This window comes from Psittacula echo (assembly GCF_963264785.1).
Source record: "Psittacula echo genome assembly, chromosome: 9".
NCBI lineage: Eukaryota > Metazoa > Chordata > Aves > Psittaciformes > Psittacidae > Psittacula > Psittacula echo.
This window is the reverse complement of record NC_137745.1, coordinates 6,203,779-6,225,077: the sequence shown is the minus strand read 5'-3', so window position 1 is coordinate 6,225,077 and position 21,299 is coordinate 6,203,779. Positions and strand designations below refer to the sequence as shown.

The following is a 21,299-nucleotide window of genomic DNA, read 5'->3' as shown; positions in this document are numbered from 1 at the left end:
TGTGAAAAGGTAGATACTTTGAGTCTTAGGACAATGGTTTTTCATAGGAAGTCTCTGAGCCATTAAAGTAAAAAGAAAAGTTCAAACTTGTAATGCTCATCTATAGTGAGGAGGAGGTTGTCCCATGCACGCATCCCATGTGTGCCAGTATCAGGATGTTGGAGGGAAGGACAAGAAATGAAGGGAAATGACCGTCTAGAAAATATTTGCTGTCATTGAGGCGAATTGCTGCCATAAGAAGAGACTGAAAGAAGTGGCAAAACACACAGAAATAATCTACATGGAATTAAACCAGGCATGGTTTTAAAAGCTAGACCTCAATACATATTTACTTAGTAGATTAGACCAAAAATTGTCACTGTGGGTTTTGCTTCTTCCTCTGCTGAGATTTCTTTCTTTGTTTTCCAGCGGGTTGGGGGTTTTAGGAGAGTAGATTGAAGATGAGCAGTCAGCATGTCTGCTGTGGTTTCTTTGCAGCAGCTTAATATTAGTGAATGACCAGGGGGAGATTTAGTATTAAAAATAAAATACATTTGCTATCAACATGTGATTCTGTCAAGATATTCTCAAGAAGGCTCTTAAAAATTTACATTTCTTCTTGCTTGTAAGTGTGGGAATCATCTTTTCCCCCTTTAATCTTTTGTGTGTCATCATAGTGTTTGTAATTCTGGTCGTGCAACTTCAACGCAGCTGCCTCTCAGTCTGCTGAAGTCATCTGGAAATGCAGTGCAAGGTAGGGAACCCGGGCTCTGATGCAGAAGCAGTGCTGGTATTCAGAAAATGTAGAAAAAAAGAAAATATTCTGTGGAACAGTTTGCAGATCATGTCACTGCACGTGTGCAAAACCAGACCCTGTATTATTGTTGGTTTTGAAGTATATCTGGATATTGGATGTTGTCTTAAAATCTGTGTTTAAAATGAGTGTGAAACAAGGAATGTTGTGACAGTCAAACTCAATGTATAAAGTTAGTGGCTGGTATTACGTGGCCAGGAGGAGAAGAGCTCCATGATTCAAAGGGCAGCAGTATGAACAAACAAAGAAACAAAAAAAGAGAAAAGCTGAATGAACAGAAATGTGCTAAAAATGCCTGATACACTATAAAGCAGAGTTTGTCACTAAAAATGGAGGTAAGTTGAATATAGTTCTGCTGTATGTCTATGTTTCTGTTCCCTCTTTGTGGCTTTTGAATCTACTGGCTCATTTCAGCCAAGACTAACAGAGGTGTAGTCTCTTGAAAGACAGGAAGTTCCCATAGGACCAGGAAAAGATGCTACCAAGTAGATTGACATCCTGAAATATGTGATCAGTCCCTCAGAGCTTGCAAAGCTGGCATGGGGGAAGATGTGTTATGAATACTTTCAGTATGGAAGATGCCAGCCTGAGTGCTTAATTGAACACACACTGTCCAACAAGATGGGAATCCGTAGGAGACCATACCACTCCCAGAATGACTTTTTAATAGTTTAATGTGTACCAGCCTAAGCAGATGATGTTGCAATACAAGTAAAACCCCACTTTGTGCTGGGGGTCAGGGTAGGGGAACTGCTGAATGGCACCGAAGGGGGTTTGGCCTTGGGCTGGTGCTTGGCAGAGCCCTCAGCATCACCCTCCCCGAGGTCTGTTATTTGTTTTGACCATTAACTCAGACAGATTTACAGTCTGATAGCAATAAAACTGAAGTGGCTCTGGCACTGCATTGTCTCACTTTGGTTTTGTTCTGCAGGGCAGTGCAGCCACATCTTCCCTCCCCAGCTTGGCACGCTAAACATCCTTCATGGCAACGGCACAGCTGTGGGGACCGTAATAACGTTCCAGTGCTCTGCTGAGTACCAGCTGGAGGGACCTGGCTTCATCACCTGTGTTTGGAAAGGGAATGGTACCCAGTGGACAGCCGGAGTGCCCTCCTGCCAGCGTAAGGTTCTTTCCAAACCATTCCCAACCCCTTTAGGCTGCATTGTGTTTATTTTGCCCTGCCTATCTCCTGCATTAGGATTAATTCTAGACATCTGGGCAAAGAAAAAGGCAAATTCAGTTTCCTTCAAAGTTGCCCTCACTGACTATAATTGCGCTCCATACGTGTGCTGACATAATTCATTATCAGGACGCAGAAAAGACTCAGTTGAATTTGTGCCTGATCTCATGTCACCAGCTCCCACAGTGCTGCACCCAGAGTAACTGTGGCTTTGTAGCTACAAGCTGTACCATTCTTTAGAAAATGTGTAGCTATGAGCAGCTAATGTGCAAACATATTTGCAAACCCTCTAATCTCCTGGCTTTCTTTCCTGAAGATATTTTTGCTGCAAAAGAAATGCAGTGATACTTTTTGAACAATTCAAGGTTCTTGCCTGTGGGCAGCTGCCTGGGAAAGTTACCACATTGACAAATCATGTTTGAATGGCATCAGGATTAAACTACCTTTCATGCTGCGTTCCTTCTTATTTAATATAATAATTTAGTTATTACTAATTAGTTAGTAATTTGACTAGGCCCAGCAAAACATGGTACCTCTGAGCTTTGAAAATCTCAGTCTGCATCTCAGACCTTGGATATTTTAAATCACAAGTAGATTGATGGCTCCTATAGACACTTTGTGCTTCCTCTCAAACTCAGCTATTCTTATATCTTATTTGAGAGATTCCATTAAAGAAAAATGAGAGAAATCTTTCCTTCTAGAGGCTGCAGCAATATAACGCTTTGTGTGGAGCTCAGCTGAACCATTTGTGGTGCTGATCGTTGTGGTGTCGGAAGTACTACAGTAGTTACAAAGCAAGACCCACTTAGTGCTCCAAATGAGTTGGCAGAGACCTGCTTTAGCTATGCCACACCACATTCCCACTCCTCCTTTTGTCTGGATAACTCACTTCTAGCATCAGATCACTGTGAACACTCAGCCCTGCAGATGTTGTCCCTTCTCCCATCCTGCGTCCTTCCCCAAACAGAGGAAGAGCTGTTGTTCAGTGCCTGCAAGATGGAATGCAACTACATGGAACTGTCCCTGCTCCAAAGGACAGTTCTTTAAACCCATTCCCCCTTCTCAGTATTTGGTTTTGCAGCTCCAGTCCTTGTTAACAATTGCTTGTAAGTGCTAGCTCAACTGCATTTGAGATGCTGACAAAGTTGTGCTTTTTAGCTACTGCAGCACTCAAGGCATTGTGTTTAATTAATTACAGTGATTAAATACTTGTGAACTATTCATTAGTAGCTTATAAACCAGAGATTTTTAAATACCCTAACTGGAGGCTTGCATAGCTTTAAGCCAAAGCCAAGGTAGTCTGGTATCTTGGCACAGTCTAACATGAAAGTCCTTGCTGAGCTACTATTAGCAGAAGTGGGAAGCAGGTAGGTTTCAGGATGGTTTAATGAAAATGTGGATGATGAATTCATGGCTTGACCTGAGAAACATGCTTCTGTGTTTGCTTTGCTGCAGCCATATCAAAATATGAGAGTTTTGGATTTAAGGTTGCAGTGATTGCCTCCATCGTGAGCTGTGCCGTCATTCTGCTGATGTCCATGGCTTTTTTAACTTGTTGTCTTATCAAATGTGTGAAGAAAAGCGAAAGGAAGAGGACTCAAAGGTATGTCAAGAAAAGATTTTTAAACCCAGTGTAAGACTGTACATTAGATGGATCCCACTGCTGTGATAGCAGAGAGCTTCAAAGGACTTGATGCTTGCAACACTGCAATGATGTTAATTACTTAAAATCCTTAATTTGTAGGTCAAGCATTAGGCATAGAAAGACTTGGAATTCAAGCGTATTTAGGCACCTAATGTCTGTTAATATCAGATAACCTCAGTGGGCCTGGGCAGATCTGGATTTATCCAGGATTATGCAAAAGCTGAACATACAAGTCTTATTTGCTGGCCCAGTCTTTCTCTCCTAGAATTACTTAACATTGGCTGCGTTTTCCCTTCTCTCTCTCTTTCTCTTTTGCTCTTCTTGAACACTGCTGCGAAAATTAATCTACCCATGTCGAAACCATCAAAGTCCTAACTGCCTGCAAAGCTGTCACAACATTGTGCTGGAAGGAGATAGGATTTTGTCTTCTGGCTTGAAGTGCAGGATTAGAAACAGGCACAGGAAGAAGTAAATTTTACCAGTTCAGTCCATTATAAAAAGTCAGTGTGAAGTGTGGCTGCATGACCACATCTGGCTATACGCTAAAGCCGAGCCACTGTTGCTCATGTGAGCATCCATCCAAAGTGACCTGCTGCAGAATGCTTTCCATGAGTGCCTCTTTTTGATTTTCCTCTCACTTTTCCTGCTCGTTTTCCCCGTGTCTGCAGGTAGCTCGTGGAGGTGGCTGCACCAGTCCTGTGGTGCACACAGTAAGCTGAACTCTGATTTTCATAGATTCATAGAATGGTTAGGCTTGGAAAGGACCTTAAGATCATCTAGTTCCAACCCCCTACCTCTTCTTGCTTCCGAGAGGTGTTTGGAGTGAGGTAGAGTAGCACTGGAGTAGAAGGAGATGGAGGAGGACACAGTGAAGGTCTCTGCTCTGAGCTGTGTTTTATTTAGAGCTACGAGGGAGCCAGCTTAGGGGTGCAATTCTGTCATATTGAAATTTGACTGTAGATACAGATTTTCCCTTGAAAGGATTTTGTGAGACAAAAAAAAAAAAAAGAAAGTCTTTGGTGTCATGCATGATATTAGGTAGCATGAAATAACTTTTGAAATGGAAGGGTTGATTGGCATTTTTGGAATTGCCCCTTTTTGGTAAGACTATTCATATCAAAGTCCTTGCTTTTCATTTATTTAAAATGAAGTTTTGTCAGTTAGCCATTCACATGACTTGGATAACTTGATATTTTTCTCTTATGAAAGAAAAGCCCTTCACACAAGGCATTTTGACATGGTTCTGTCATCAGACTTAATGCGATTCCCTTCGCTGGGAGCTTCTCCATTCCCTTCTGCTGTCTGTCCTCCCTTCATTGTCCCATGAAGGAACTGCTCCAACACAGCCCGTCCACAAGCTCTGCTCCTGGAGGGGTGCTCTGGGCACTGTAGACATTGTGTGGCTTGGTCTTGGTGTAGAAAGCACCTGAGATAATGTAGAAACTGTCCATGTCATGTGAGAAAGAGTAACGCATCCCTGTGTGTAATATGCTCGATCTGAAACGTACCAGATATGGTGGTAGCATCTCTTTTGTTGATGTAGGTGGAAAATGTGGATTGACTTTTGGATGCACAAAGCATTAATCTGAAGAGAAGCTGCAGGCTTGGTAACTTAATACAAAACGAGAATATTTGGTAGGGCATTAGTTAAATAAGTGTCTCTTAGACCATCTCTAAAAAGAAAAGGTAGTCTGTACCCGTGGAGTAGGGAGGATGTCCTCACCTTGCTTTTAGCTTTGAAGTCTGCCTGTCTACTTTTTCTTGGCTCTTTGTCTTTGTCTACTTTTTTGTTGGTCTAACTAGAAGAGATCACCTCTGCCTACAAACCAGTCTTTCAAGGTATCTGCTTGATGATCTTTAAAGTGCTATCTTATGTTTTATTCTTGCATTTGGAGAGAAGAAGGACAAAGGCTACTGAAAATCCTCACATAATTTAGCCTCTTCACAGACCTTGTCTCACTGCATGAGCATAGCCACTGTTTTCTTTGGTAGGAGCAGGATTGCATTCTGAGAGGACAGAAATGACACCAAAGTCAGCATTGCCAGCTCTCACAAGTTAATCTTGTCCCATCAGCTGGTGTGAGTGTCTGTGATTGTGGGAATCTTAGACTTCTTTTACAAACAAGAAAAGAAATAGTGATTCCCCCCTCACCCCAAGTTATAGAGAGCAGCATGAAAAGCACCTTGAGTGCTTCCAAAAGGAAGTTGAATAAGCCCTGCTCTTCACAAAAGCAACATTACTATTTTTAAGTCAATTCATTTTTTCAACCTGCCTGGTGATTTGAACCTCAGCAACAGCAGAGCTGCAAAGCATCCCAGAAAAGACTTTTTGGGTTTTAATTCTGAATAATTTTTTCCATAAAATGGGGATGGGCTGAGGTCTTTTCACATACACAGGATCTGCCCTGACATGTGTCGCCGATGAAGGTCCCTGAGAAAACTGACACATCACACCTCAGGTGACTTTCGCTATTAGCTGTAGTCTCAAAATCCACTGAATCAAATTGACATCGTTATTGGGGTTTTGTCCTTGAACTGTCCACAGGTGCTTTTTTTGGTTTATTTACACGGAGGTTTTTTTGAGGAGTGGTTGATAATACTTAAAATACCACTATTGTACAGAATAAAATTGATGCTATTTAAGAACACACCACCACCTTAAGGTATTTAAGCAGCTATGTAAGTCACTGGAAGTTTGCCTTGCAGTTGAAGTTCAGCTGTGTTTTAGTGCAGTCTTCAGTAAACATGGATGTAGATGTAAACTCTAGGGAGTCAGGGCTGTGGTCAGATAAAAGCTCAGAGATACAGCCATTTATCACAGTAATGTATTGTATCCCTTGCTTTATTCACAGAGATATGCAGCTGTGGTACCAGCTCAGAGCCGAAGAACTAGAGCACATGCAAGCTGCTTACTTTGGGTTTAAGGGAAGAAACAATAACAACAATAAGAAACTCAGGAATAAATCCGTATTCGATGATGTGACTAACATGGCATATGAAAACCAAGGCTTCTACAGGTAAGGCTATTAAAATACAGTGGGTTTGAATTAGTTTGTTGAACATATTTTAGAAAGACACCTTGAAAATGTACTTTAAAGGGATGCCCTGAGAGAGCAGCTGATGCCAGGGAATTGTCAGGTCTTGTTCTTGAACTTACCTGTCTTGTGGGGCATTAATGTTGCTGAAAGGAGAGACAACAGAGAAGCTGAGCCTGACCTCCCTTCTTAAAGCTTCTTCCATCTATCCCCAGTAGTGCTTGGTGAAGCCTGCTCTGCAGGGAAGGTTGTACCAGATTAAATGGAGACAGGTTTTTAATTGGCTTTGTTAAATTGATGCTAAACTCCATCAGGAAAGTCACCACTCTGTGGGGGTTAGTGATATCAAAGTGCCAGCTCTCCTAAGAGCCTTAAGGGAGGAGGCAGCCCGGGACACTTTGGGCTGTGCTAAGCTCAAGGTGAGCGCTGGGTATTACCCTTTATCCCTCACTGACCAGGAATGCTCCCTTTGAGCAACCCCGTTTTGTTACCAGGGTGTGCAGGGCAAGCACAGCAGGATCCTCACCCATGAGGCAGAACGAGTGCCCACGGTGAGAGAGACCAGTCCAGCCCCTGGAGGATTCCAGGGAAATGTCCATGCTGAGATGAAGTGTGCGTTGATGGTGGCTGATGCAGGCATTCTAGGGTCAGTTCAAAATCACCTCTCAAGGTATCCCAATGTGTTATTCTGGCTGTGTTGTTGCCAACAAAAAACTGAAGAAAAATTATAAATCATTGAATGGTTTGGGTTGGAAAAGACCTTAAGATCACCCAGTTCCAACCCGCCTGCCATGGGCAGGAATACCTCACCCTAGACCACGTTGCCTAAGGCTCTGTCCAACCTGGCCTTGAACACTGCCAGGGATGGAGCATTTACCTCTTTTTTGGGCAAACTGTGCCAGCGCCTCACCACCCTCACAGGAAAGAACTTCTTCCTTATATCTAACTGAACTCCCTCTGCTTAAGTTTAAACCTGTTACCTCTTGTCCTATCACTACAGTCCCTAATGAAGAGTCCCTCCCCAGCATCCTTGTAGGGCCCCTTCAGACACTGGAAGCTGCTCTGAGGTCTCCATGCAGCTTCTCTTCTCCAGCCCCAATGTTCTCAGCCTATGGGAGGTGCTCCAGCCCCTGATCATCCTTGTGGCCTTCTCTGGACTTGCTCCAACAGTTCCATGTCCTTTTTATGTTGAGGACACCAGAACTGCACACAATACTCCAAAGTGGGGTCTCATGCGAGCAGAGTAGAGGGGCAGGATCACCTCCTTCAACTTTCTGGTCATGCTTCTTTTGATGCAGCCCAGGACATGGGTGGTTTCTGGGCTTAAGCGCACACTGAAGCTGGCTCATGCTAAATTTCTCGTTGACCACCCCTAAGTCCTTCTCTGCATAAATGTGAAATTCTAATTGCTGTTTTGCTATCACCATTCCTATAAACACAGTCACTGCGTCTTTTATATACCTTGGGTTCTACTTTGCCATCATGTATGACAATATCCTTGTTTGCAATCCTTGTGTGCTTTTAATTCACTGCTGACTTATACAGCTTTTATGTAAACACATCAGTATTTGTGATTTCTAGCAGTTGCCTGCAGAAAACAATTTTATGCAGATTTTAAGCCTACTTCCATGTCACAGTGCAGCTGAAAATTATATTCTAATGGAGCACTTGCACACAAGTCTGATGGCTGCTGAATCAGTTCCTAGCTTTGGGTGATTGCAGAAACATGTGTCCAGCTCATTAAACACAGTTTATAACCTAAACAGCTTTTAGAAGACTCAGGATGCAGTTTTTAATTTAGGGTAATTTCAATCTGCTACAATGTTAAAATGTTTTGTGTAAGTGTAATCTGCTTTTAAAACAACATAGATAAAAGAGCTATAAACGGCTATAACCAGAGGTTAGTGCTCTGCTGGAGCCTCAAGCTCTGATCTGCAATAAGATACCAGACCAAGTGGTTCTTATCTGCACCGCTCCACGGAGCTAAGGCTACTGTGTTATGTTTACAAACTTCTGTACACCTTTTCTTACCTGCAAGTAGCAGGGAATATGCAATTCCTCTGGATAAGTAGCTTCAGTCAGGCCCAAAATCAACAAGTTTATTATTTCTTTAGAATGTATAAACTTCAGTGGGGAACAATACACCTGATGTGTTAAATACTGGTGCCCCATCCCATCTCCTGATGGGTGAGGGCTGCTATTAATCAAGGTCTACTTTATCTTCACTGTGCAGAGGGGATGTGATCCTGGCTAATCACTACTCAGAGCAAAATTCCACTGGGAGAGCAGGTGTATTAGTCTCTGCACCCCAGAGCCATTTCGCACGTGGAGAACAAGTGCTGCTTCTAATCAGAAGTGGGAATGGCACTAAAACTGTGGCAGACTGAATATAACTGCCTTGGAATTGTTCTAGGAATGGGGGTGACCTTTCATCAGTTTGTACCTTCTTCCTTTTCTTCACTCAAATAATCATCTATTTAATCAAGGGTAGTAAAAGATGTTGAATTTCTACTGCTTAATTCTGTTAAGTGGATATATGCTCAGGATGATGTGGGAATGCTGCTAACCTATTTCACGCTAACTCTTGCAGGCAACAAATGATCTCTCAGCTTTGTGTTTCACTTGCAAGGCTTATTGTTTGTGTGTAGCAAATTAGGCTAAGTCTCTTCATCCTGTGCTCATCCAGGTTACTGGGAGCAACAGGGCAGTGTAGGCAAATCCCTGGCTTATGCCGGGAAGACGAGTGTGGAAAGGTACATCCACCAGCTGGGTTACTTCTGTGGTGCCTTTCCCTGTTTAAGGTGAAGTGGATGTGTTGGCAGCCTGTACTTGGGAGAAATCTCTAACTGTGGGAGTGTTGCTATAGTGGTGGAGCTGTGATAGTATTGATTGTCCGAGGAAATAAAGGCATGTGATGCGGTTGGAAAAAAAGCAGCAAACCTGAGGGAATCCAAAGGAAAGATTCTGTATATCGCTGTGTGCATGTGAGCCAAAGTGTGTGTCCATGGTCACAAACAATCCAACAGATAATTTAACCAAGGCTCCTCAAGGAATGTTCAGACTTGACATTAGGAAGCATTTTGTTACAGAGAAGGTGTTCAGACACTGGCACAGGCTTTCTGGAGAGCTGGTTGATGCCCCAAGCCTGTCAGTGGTGAAGTCATTGACTCAATGCCCTTCATAACATGCTGTAACTTTCGGGCATCCCTGAATTGGTCAGGCAGTTGGGCTAGATGATTGTTGTAGGTCACTTCCAGCTGAAATCTATCCTACCCTATCCTGTTCCGATCTGTTCTGTTCTTGTATTAATGTTTCAGACATTTGGAGGACTTTGTGCAGTGCATTGCTAGACCTCTGACCAAATCAGAAAGCCTAGTTTGTTTTTCTAATGAGGAACTGTCCTAAGAAGCATGGGAGCTGATTGTTTTCTCCCTGCTTTGTCAGGGCTGCAGTATATGTTGTTCTCTGTGATAGAGCCATGGGAAGTGGCTGTGCAACCCACTTAGGAAGGGAAGGCTGAGAGATGAGTGGTGCCTTTGTCTGAGAAGGGAGTGGGTGGAAGCTTGGCAATTTCAGTCGTTTTTACAATAGTATTTCCTTTTCTTAAAGAAAACTGTTTTGCTACTTCTTCATGTAACATATAAAGTACCTGGAAGAGTTAGAATTCCTCCACCCTTGAAGAAGACCATTTTAAGTATATCTTAGCCAGTTTTTGACTAGAAGAGGATGTAGGTCATGCTGCTTTTCAGACTTAATAGGAATATATTTAGAGATTAACTAGAGATTAACATTTTGATTCACCACTTCAAGGATCAAAGATACAAAGATCACGTAAGACAATAGAAAATAAAGGGAAAAGCCAATTTTTTCAGACAGGTAAGATATTTGTTATGGTTTGCAGAGTCGTTTAGGATTAAAAACCTGTCATCTGTTAAAGCAGTGCCTTAGTATGCCAATGAGATAATTGTGGCTGAAACAAGGTGACATAACGTGGATGCAGAATGCTGATGCATACAAGTTATAAATAATGTAGAAGCCGAGCTGTTGGACAGTAAGAAGCTCTGGACCCGTCTGTCACAAAAAGATCTTTTTCCCCTCATGTTTGAAACATGGAACAAGTGTGATGAATATATAGTTTTGCAGGGAAATGTTGAATTTTAGTGGCAGCTACTCTAATTATAATGAGCCCCATTCTGTCTTCTTGGCTGCTTGAACAAATTGCTTAAAAATGCTGAGAAATATGTCTACACATACCTGGGATTGTTAACTACAGAGTGCAGTCACTGTTCATGGCAGCTCTTTCATTTGGATGTAAGGAATCACAATGAGGATAAAAATACCAATTTTTGGCAGAAAGTCTTACATGCGCTGCAGGCATTTACAGCATATCTGCTCTTTTAGAATATTTGAAGAGCTAACTGATGTTGAGCAGGGAAAGACAAGTTACAAGGCATGGGGCCGCTGGGAGGGATGTGTTTTTGCCAGTGTTGCTTCTCAGAAGTTGAGAGCATAGAGCAGAGATAGCAGGTTGCTGTATGATGCAGAGGTTTGAGACAGATTAGCTGAAGAAAAGGGTCTGCCAGCTGTGGGAGGAAGATTAGCTGCAGCACTGGGCCACAGAGTTAGAGAAAAACAATGTGCATGAACCTCCAAAACAGCCCCTGGGAGGATTGCTGGGCAGAGGCAGGGCTTGTCAGCATGGGGATATATCAGGAACAGCTCACACAGCCTGACTGCAGTATGTGTCAGGAGAAAAGCCTAAACTCAGGAAATTGTATTCTTCTCCCTTTAACAGTTTAACATTTAAACCACTTCCCAGTTCTGCATGGGAATAAAACCAGGACTATTGGCATCGTTCTTCCAAAGTGAGAGACCTCTTCCAAAGTGAGAGAAGAGCGCACCAGACCAGAAGAGCAGACCCCAGCCTGCCTGGGGTCAGATGGGCACCAGGGATGCCCAGTGTGGCACAGGAGCTGACATTTGAAATGCTGTGCTGTGTTTAAGAGGGTTTTTAGAGATGGGCGTGTTCCTGAGCAGGATATGTTATTTTTGGATCAGTTATTTTCTGATGAAGAATCTTACCTGGCCCTGCAGCAATCCGCCTCTGGAATAATTGCTTGGGCAACCACCACCCAAGGCAAACAGCCCTCTTCTTCAGCCATGGGGGAGAGCTTCGACTTGGTCAGGTGCCTGAGCAGGCAGTGACAGGCACAGGGCAAAATATCCATAAAGAGAAGGTAAATGACAGCTGTCCTTCCTCTGTGCCAGTTTGAGTAATGTCTGAGTAATCTGGAAATGTCTGAGAGATGAAGGGGAATGACAGTGAGGGATGACATTAAAGAAACTGATGTTGAAAAGAAAAGCGGGGTGACCTTAATGCAGGCATTGGGGTACATCACCCTGTGGATCAGCCGTAGCTGTTCCCCAGGTAGATGGTTGGTGCAGGTGGGTTGAGGCAAGTTTGAACCCCCTGCCTGGAGTAAGCCTTGCCTGAATCCCAGACTGAATTAGCAGCCTACTTTTTTCCACTGAGTAGTCCTAGCCATGCCTCGAGGAGAAATCATGAAAATACACACAATCTAGTGTAAACATTGTGAGGGCAAACAGCAAAGCATTTTTTGGCATGCAAAGGCATGAAAGAACTGGGCATTCCACTGTTTGAGCCATAGCATATTTATACATCTGCAGCATGTGCAGAAAGATAACTGTCCCAGGAGAAACCAGATCACTAGTAATAAGATAAAGCTGAGAGCTCATTTCACTTTGCATCAGCTTCCTCATTATAGTAAAAAAAAATAGCCACACATCGGGAAGCCTCTACTTTCTTAGCTTTTTCAGCATAACATCCCTGTAACCTGTCCTGAAGTAGTTACTCCCTTGACACACTGAAGTGCTGTTATTTTGCAAGGGAGAATTGATGGCCCAGTATTTTCCACCCACAGGAAGAACTGAGTTTAGCCATGGACTAACTCCTTTTCATCCTCTGTCAACTAAGATGACAACCAGAAAGAAAGTAGTCCAGCTTGAAAATACATCTGAAGGCAGCACAGAAATTTGATAATTCCTCCCCCCCACCCCGGTGTTGAAGCATTTGGAATAAGTTGTGCATTCAAAATTTGGACTGTTTTGAGGTGAATTATTTTACACAGCTCTAGGCCAAGTTATAAAACATTCTCTATGATGTAGCTGATCTGACTGCAGGAGTCAGCCCAATGGAAAAGCCCATGTCTCGGTAGGTTTAAAGTCCAGCTTTCAGCTGGAGTATATTATCAAGAAGAAAAAAATCTCTCTTGAAGAGAAACAGGAGAGTGTGTTCTCCCACAGAGATATTTTTAGTACCTGAAATGTTTGTACCAGAGCCCTTTCTGACTACAAGATGCATTACAAGTGTACCTGGCAAAAAGCAAGTAAGGACAATCCAACAACAAAGATGTTCATGTGGAAGAGTTTTGGAAAAAAACTCCAAATCTGGATGCTCTTAGGAGAGGCACCTCAGCATTTGCAGTCAGTCCAAGAAACCATATGCAAGGTTTGTGAAATTAGCTCATAGCTTTGGCCTCCACAGTAAACTGAAATGTGTTTTCCTTTTCTCTTTGATTTAGTGGCTATAATGGTTGCAATTTTCCACTGTCTTGTGTAAGAGGTTGCAAGGAAGGTGCAAGGCAGAAACTCATGTTGCTCTGAAAAATGTTCATGTCTGTCCAGGCTTGCTAAGGAGCATGGCTGTAAGCCCAAGGACTGCCTAGCAGTATGGGTAAGATGGGATGGAACACTTGGCTGCATTCCTACCTTGCCCTGTGCCCCCTTGAGGCCACTTTCTCAGCTGATTTTCTCCTCTGAACACCTAAGTAGAAAAGATTTAAAAGCTGAAGGATCTGATGCCCTTCCTAGACATAAGGCAGAAGTTCTTCCCTGTGAGGGTGCTCAGGCACTGGCACAGGGTGCCCAGAGAAGCTGTGGCTGCCCCATCCCTGGCAGTGTTCAAGGCCAGGCTGGACACAGGGGCTTGGAGCAACCTGCTCTAGTGGAAGGTGTCCCTGCCCGTGGCAGGGGATTGCAACTGGATGAGCTTTAAGGTCCCTTCCAACCCAAACCAGCCTGTGATTCTATGGCTCTATGTAGATTTGATTTACCATGGTGAAAGTCGACAACACTTGAAGAAATACCTTTGTTGAGAGACAAGCTGCTGCAAAGCTTGATGGAAAATGTAAACAGAGCAAGAAAAAACCCACTAGGACACCTAGAATATCATCAGAGGGAGAATTAAGGTGGCAAAACATCTTCTACAACAGTGACTTAGTGCAAGGCTGTTAGAGGCCCTGGAGAAACCACTTTGGGTGGTTTTGAAGGCCAGTGGTCTCACAGAGAACTCGACACTTCTCTCCCTCCAGAAGATCCACCCATTTGCTTTGATGATTGGCCTCCCTGTCAGAAGTTGCTTCTGTTGGTCTGGAAGCTCAGGTGTGCAGAGCTCAGCACCATGGGCTCCTGGTGCCCAAGGCTGTGGTGCATGTGCGGGACTGTTTGTGCAGGTTGGATATGGCCACCTCTGATCAGCTTCAGGGCTTCAATTGCAGAGAGCCACCGGCATCTGCTCCCAGGGCTGCAGGAGGAGATGCGGGACCCATTGTCACTGTGGTGTTTAATACTTCTCTATATAAAGCATCCAGTGAAATGGCTGCAAAGAGCAAATGACCCATTTGATACAATTGTAGTTAATTAATACAGTTCCTCACTCGTGTGGTGGTTGATTGTGTGGCACCTGGGACAGGAGAGGGGCAGTTTTCCTTTTCAAGCTTTCACGTAGATCGTCCCATCCTGTGAGTTGTCCCACCCTGAGCTTCTCTATTCATGGAGGATTTTCTTCCTCTAGTTTGTTATTACTGTGCTCTGTGTTCCCCACCGCCACCTTTCAGAGACTAAAATCTTCCAGCACCTTCTGACATGCATGTTTCAAGGACAAGTCAGGCAGGGGAAGTGAGCTGCGGTTTAATCTCGGGGCCCTCTCACAATGGGTGGAAGAGCAAACTGCTAAATAAGACTGATTCCTGAATTCTAATCTGAATTGTCATCACAGTGCGCACGGAGGGGGTGTGCACAGCAACATGTGCTTTTCATAAAGCTTCTATTATTATTTTCATAATGCTTCCCCCATGATTCCCCCAGGGTCCTGTACAAAGTCACCAGACATAGAGTAACAAAAAAAATCCCCTCCCGTCCTCCACTGTAAGAATCTGTGCTAGGACCCCGCACCAGCACGGAGCAGCGTTGTGGTAGCCCCAGTGCTGTGAGTTCTCACGCTTCTCAGATGTCCCATTAACTGTGTTTTCCCCTCCAGTTAGGAGCAGCTCTCAAGTAACCAAGCAATATTCTTGTGAATCCTCCAAAGCCTATTGACTTTGGAGATGGTATGGTGGCTGTTCTTCTCCCTGGATGGGAGCTCCGACTTTATCTGTCAAATAAAGTCTGTCCTGGTCAAATGTACTGTTCACCTAGCACCCTTGGGTGGGTTTGTATTTCCAGATAAGAGAACAGGGAGGTCTTCTAATCCTCTTACCATGACATTTGAGATAGCTCTGGAAACTCCTGGAAACTGGAGTTCAAGAAAGTTGAAGCTCTTATTAAAAAGTACAGAGCTCTTGAGGATGAAAGTGCAGACTGAAGGCCAGGTCTGACTGATAGCCTTGTAGGCAGAGGAGAGCTCACTGTGTGCTCATCTGTCCCTGTTGACACTTCAGCCCTCTTAATAGCATTTCTTAACCTCCACTTAGGTGAGACTCTGCTGACTTCACTGTCCCTCTGACATCAACAGGGCTCAACATAGTGCAGTGAATGAAGGGTGCCTACTGCCACCTCATCCTAGACTTATAGTTCCCGAAATGGGAGGAAGAGGTTTCTTAGGCAGGAGTATAGTTGTCCTCCAGGCACAGTTTCAGCCAGTCTGGGTTTTTGAGTTGCTGGTGGATTGTGGATAATTGCAGAGATTCACAGTACAGAGTTTTATAGGAGAAAGAGTCAGAATAGGATGAATTTTGCTTAGGTAAAGTATATTTATTGCACCATAACCAGAACACCTACATTTGAACTATAATCCTGGCAGGGCTGGTTGCAAAGGCTGGGGCTATCCCATGCTAAACTTCATCCCAGTTCTTCTCCCTGTACAAGCTCTTCTGATTTGATTTTTTTTTGTAACTACTGATACCACTTCAGGAAGACAGAACTGAGCTCCAATGTACTATTAAAAAATAAGAAATGCGGAGTAGCAAGTATCTCAGAAGGTCTTTCAGCAGTGAGATCTGCAGTGTACCCTCATGTAGCTTCTTTTCCCTGACGGCAAGGCACAGGGGTATTCAGATAGGTGTTCTAGTGTCCAGCACAAAGATACCTGAGGGCTTTGGTGCACCAAGAATAAAAGACAGTTAAAACAGTGCAGGTCAACACAAAGTGTGCCAAGTGACCAGGCTGGGGTTTTTTTAAGAAATAGATGAGTTTGTCGTTGTCCAAATTACAGGTGGGTAAATTGTGTTCATCTGAGCACCACCTTGATAAGTATATTGAGACTATGCTGATGACAGCGCCTTCTTGCATCAAATGCAGAGGTGCTTTAAGATGCCTTTGCACTATCTGACTGTAGCTTACACCCCAGATAGTTTTGTAATACAGCTTTCCAGTGAAGAGCAAGATTCATTCTCCTTTACAGGAGATGTATCTCCACTCAGTACCAGAACAGCAAGACCTTGGTTATTTGGTTTTATCTTCTGTTATTCCCCTGTGGTTTCTATATATGTGCACTTTTTGTGTATGAGCATTTCTGCTGGCTGGCTTACTGCAGAATGTAACTTGTTTCCTGACCAGCTTTACACGTACAAAAGGATAAGACCACCCTGTTCTGGCTGCGCAGAGTGTGCAGGCTGCTGTGCTCAGTGGTGTCAGCGTGGGGCAGGCAATCTCAGCATCTGCCCTGCATGCAGGCAGCTGCTCTAGAGTAAATGCTGTTTTACAAAAGCCCACATACTCAGACCAGAGTCATCTGGCACAGACCCCAAAGGGCTGTGTCTTACCTGCTTCTGGTCCACAGAGCCATGTGCTTAAAGCCCATTGTATCTAGCATGCCTCCAGCAGCAGTGTGCAAGCACAAGCTGATCCCACATCCCGTTTTCCTGTGTGTAGTTTACTGAGCATCTTTTCAGGAATTCTGCTGTCTCTGGCTGCCGCTGCTCTGCCCACACCATCCACTGCTGGGTGGTTTGCTGCCTGGGGCTGCAGCCTGTCTCCCCACTGCTGGCAGACCTCCTTTCCTGGTGTGGGAAGGATTAGTGACCACCAGAGCTGCTGGAAATGCGGAGTCTCAGCCTGCAGTCCCTTCTGGGAGGGCCAGGCAGTAGCCAGACTGGGCAGTCAAGGGTTAGCACGAGGCATGATGTGACTGCACTGCATCAGCATCACTGGCAGCTCTGCAAATAACACCTCAAACCCTGCTGAGCACAACTGGCTCTTGTGATCCCAGCAGTGCTCTGCTAACCAAGCATAGATTTTCCTTCTACACCAGTCCCAGAATTCAAGTGTTTGTAATATTCTGCAGATAGCATAGCATTAAATTGAAGCTGGGGACTCATTTGATGGAAAGCAAACAACATCTGCCTCAACCCCAAATAATATCAACATCACAAGTCTTCTCAAGGTCTGCATCAGCTTTTACAGAAACACAGTCATTTGCTCCACTGCTGCCAACTGGTTTTAATGCTAGGAGAAGTGAGTCCTTACGTTACAGCATAAGGTTTGCAAAATGCCTGATGTGCAAATGAAGTGGATGAGGAAGTTCTGTATCCTCGCCAGAGCAAATGAAACAGAAATAACTTTTCCTTCATGCTTGCAGGTTCCAGGAGGAGTGGACTGGGGACATCATAGCTCCTGGGTGTTGCAAAGACAACAATCATCCGCCAAAGTTGACCAGGAGCAGTAGTACACTGATGAAACAGGCTGTACCAGGACACAACACTGCAGTACAGACAGTGAACTCAATACTTCTCGTTGAAGTCCATGGACATAAGGACAGTTTTAACAAACTGAGCTGCCAGATACCTGCTGCTGTCTGAAACACAACTGCTCCTTTGCACCCAAATGAAATTTGGATAGAAATATGTGCCTTAAAGACAACATAGAGAGTGAATTATTCATATGAATTTGAAAGTTTTCTATATTCCAAGATGGTTATTTAATAGAAATGCTTCAAGTTATGATACAAATGAAAAAAATGAATGTTGAGGCTGACAGTCCATTCTCTATGGTGTGCTATGTCTTGTGCCCATGGCAAAACCAAACTCTTCCGTACATCCAGAGAGAAATGGTAGCCAGTTTGTATATTTGCCTCATACAAGGTTATTGGTAATAATTACACATCTGTAAGATTGCAACCTTCTTTTAACCAGTGGTTTTTGTAAGCATTTCAGAATGAAAAATCCCTCATATTTTTACACAGTAGTATAATAGAACTACAATAAAACTGTTTCTAAGTAAAAGCCCCAATTGTTTGGTATCAGGAAGGCCTTTTTGTTGGATCCTTGTGCTCTGCATTTCAAGACCATGCGTGACAGGGTGCAGCCAAGGCCCAGCTCTGGATCCACCAGCCTGTGGGACGGAGGAGGTGCTGGCATGGGCACTGACGGCCGGTGCAGGCCTGCAGGTGGAAAGGTGGTCCAGGGCATCACTGCAGCATCCCTGTGAGAGCACTGAAGGGTGATCCAGTTTTGGGAAAATGTCCTGGGTTCAGCAGTAGCAGTCAGTTTTTCTCCTTCTTAGTAGCTGTTGCAGCACTGTGTTTTTTACTTTTGGCCTGGGAACAGAGCTGATAACACCGATGTTTGGTCTGACCAAGGACTTTGTGAGTCTCATGCTCTGCCAGGGAGGAGGGGAAGCTGGGAGGAAGCAGGGACAGGACACCTGACCCAAACCAGCCAAAGAGGTATTCCATACCATAGCACGTCATGCCGGGGGATGTAACTGGGAGCTACCCGGAAGGGCTAGAGCACTGCTGGGTGGGGGTGAGTTATCGGTCAGCGGATGGGGAGGTGTTGTATTCTCTTCCTTGTTATTTCCTTTATCATTATTATTGGTGGCAGCAGTAGTGATTTGTGTTATACCTTAGTTACTGGACTGTTCTTATCTCAACCCATGGGAGTTTCATTCTTTCGATTCTCCTCCCCGTCCCTCCAGGAGCAGCGGGAAGAAAAGGTGGGGGGAGAAGTAGACTGCATGGTTCTAATTTACGGCCTGGGCTTAAACCACAACAGAAAACCTGCTTTCTTTTCCAATTATTAATCTGTTTGCTGTGTGAGGAAACAAGGTAGGTTTTTTTCTTGTTTTGTCCATTTTGAATAGCTAAGTAACTGATAGGGCTCTGATTCTGCTGTTTGTATGCACACACATATGTTATAGATAGTGTACTGTTATTTTTGTTCAAGTTGAAGCCTTATTTATTCTGTCATCATCTGTCTAATGGGTATTGTCACATACCTGTCATGATGGAAATACAATCTTATAGCAAGCTCCAGTAACTGTTTTATTGTATATCCTGCTTGTTGTGAATCAGGCATCCTATTAAGACCTTCAGTTCTGAAGTTTCAGTTTTGAAATTCAAATTATTGTAATTTGCTGTCAGGCCTAAAAATGCCTTGTTCCATCCTGGCCACACTTGTCAGAGATCAAAAATACATGGTTGAAAATCAGCTCTGTGGAAGTTGCAGCAAAGGAAGGGTTTGGGTTTTTTTCGTTCCTGTAAGCTCAGTTCTTCTATACAACAGGTTGTACCCCTGCAATGCACTTCTCAATATGTGCTGTGAAAAGGAGAATGGAGATAGTTCTCAACACTTGTTCCAGTTAAGTTCTCAATTCATTAAATCAATACTAGCCAATGATTACCAGGAGATACTTGTGCTGTGAGCCATTTGCCTGCAGTGTTTCGGAACCCTGCCAGACCCAACCAGCTTCTGTACCCAGATGTGTTCCTGCATCCCATGTGCAGCATTTGCTTCTCCCTACACAGGGCTGGCACCAGCTCCACTGCCTGTACCCAGCTGCTGGCACCCAACACTCAGGGTTGCTGCCAATGTTGGGGAGGATGCAGAGGGGTCAGAATGTTTTTGAGAAGATCACAGAATCACAGTTTGGTTGGGTTGGAAGGGACCTTCAAAGCTCATGCAGTCCAATCCCCCTGCAGTGAGCAGGGACATCTTCAACTAGATCAGGTTGTACAGAACCACATCCAGCCTGGCCTTGAGTGTCTCCAGGGACGGGGCATCCACCACTTCCCTGGGCAACCTGTGCCAGGATTCTACCACCCTCATTGTAAACAATTTCTTCCTCACATCTGCAGGGATATGAAATGTCTGCATAAAGCGATGCACTCCGACTGCACAGTGGCAGCTGTTCGTCACTGCTGGTGTCAGGCTCTCTGGCAGAACAGCTGGGAATGTCTGGGAATGGCTGGGCTCCACAGGAAAGCACTCTCGGTCATGTTTGAGAGGAGGGCTTGAATAGCAGCAGTGGTGAAACTTTGCAGGTGAGTGAAAATAATAATAAAATGTGTGAAAGGAGCATAGAGATGAACAAAGGCTGGGAAAATCAGCCAAACATCTGAGCTGCTCTTATACACACGGCTGGTACATCAGAATTAAATGCAAAGGAGTTAAAGACTTTCCACATAATGAAAGGTACAACTCAAGAATTATTAAGTGCTTGTGGAAGAAATTATAGGACTAGTATCTTGGCATGGTAAAGGATAACTTGTTCCAGGTAGGACATGTGAGAAGAAAGGTCTGTGCACTCTGAAGTTCAGCATGAGGTGAAATGCTCATTAATGGATGTCTGTGGTTGGAGAACGAAGGGTAAAGAAGCATGGAGCACGGGATGCTGAATGATCCTGCAGTTAGGAGAAGGAGCTGGGAGAAGTCTACTTGGGGAAATAACAGAGCCACCTTTAATACTAGGTGATGTTATTGGTCTAATTCTCTGCTGGAAAAGTGTACAATCATTAGGAGTTCAAATATATGTCTTGGTGACTGCTTTAGCTTTGAACATGGTGGGGAGTGGGGTCACAGTTGCTTCTGACTACACCAGGGGAAAACTTGTTAAAATCAAAAATGGCATTCGGTGAATGTGAAAATAAGTGACATCACATTTTTAAGAAAAGGGGGAAGAGCAGCAGAATAAGGAAAATGGACTTCAAAAAGGCAAAATTTGACATACCAAAATAACAAGGACTTGCGCAGAAACAAGCTGATAGATGGTGTGCAGGAGAGCTGGCCATCACTAGCAGAGGCTATTTAAAGGAATGCCAGAAAGACCCAATGCGGACGACAGCAAAGATCTGATACAGCTGCCTTAAGAATGCTGAGAACATGAAAGAGTGGAAAAATTCAAAAAATGGAAACATGGCAGATGATTGAGGAGCAGCACCAAAGGGGTGGGTAGAGCTGTTCAGAAAGGTCAGAGTGACAGTTACAGCAAGCAAAGGAAATGAGAGAAGATAAAAATACAGTGGAAGAAACAGAGTGAAACTACAGGTAAGGAATTTCTTGGGAAGAGCAAAAATGGACTCAGAGATGACTGCCACTTAGTGCCTATTTTGGATCAGGCATCACTGAGTTC

General features: G+C 44.0%; 1 protein-coding gene across 4 annotated transcripts in view; it reads left to right on the top strand.

Annotated features, from left to right (window-relative positions):
- The window catches only part of SUSD3 (sushi domain containing 3), a 43,365-nt gene that overhangs the window by 17,759 nt on the left and 4,307 nt on the right, over positions 1-21,299 (top strand). The window contains exons 2-7 of one of the 4 annotated variants that reach the window (XR_013957614.1): positions 657-733; positions 1,725-1,913; positions 3,429-3,576; positions 6,471-6,635; positions 17,530-18,996; positions 20,026-20,158. Coding sequence is in view for 3 of the 4 variants with exons in the window: in XM_080625242.1 (XP_080481368.1) it covers positions 657-733; positions 1,725-1,913; positions 3,429-3,576; positions 6,471-6,635; positions 17,530-17,749 (799 nt within the window). In the remaining variant the exon portion in view is untranslated. Of the gene's footprint in view, positions 1-656; positions 734-1,724; positions 1,914-3,428; positions 3,577-6,470; positions 6,636-17,529; positions 19,711-20,025; positions 20,212-21,299 lie in introns of those variants that run through there. The other 3 variants (XM_080625244.1, XM_080625242.1, XM_080625243.1) reach the window with 3 other exon arrangements.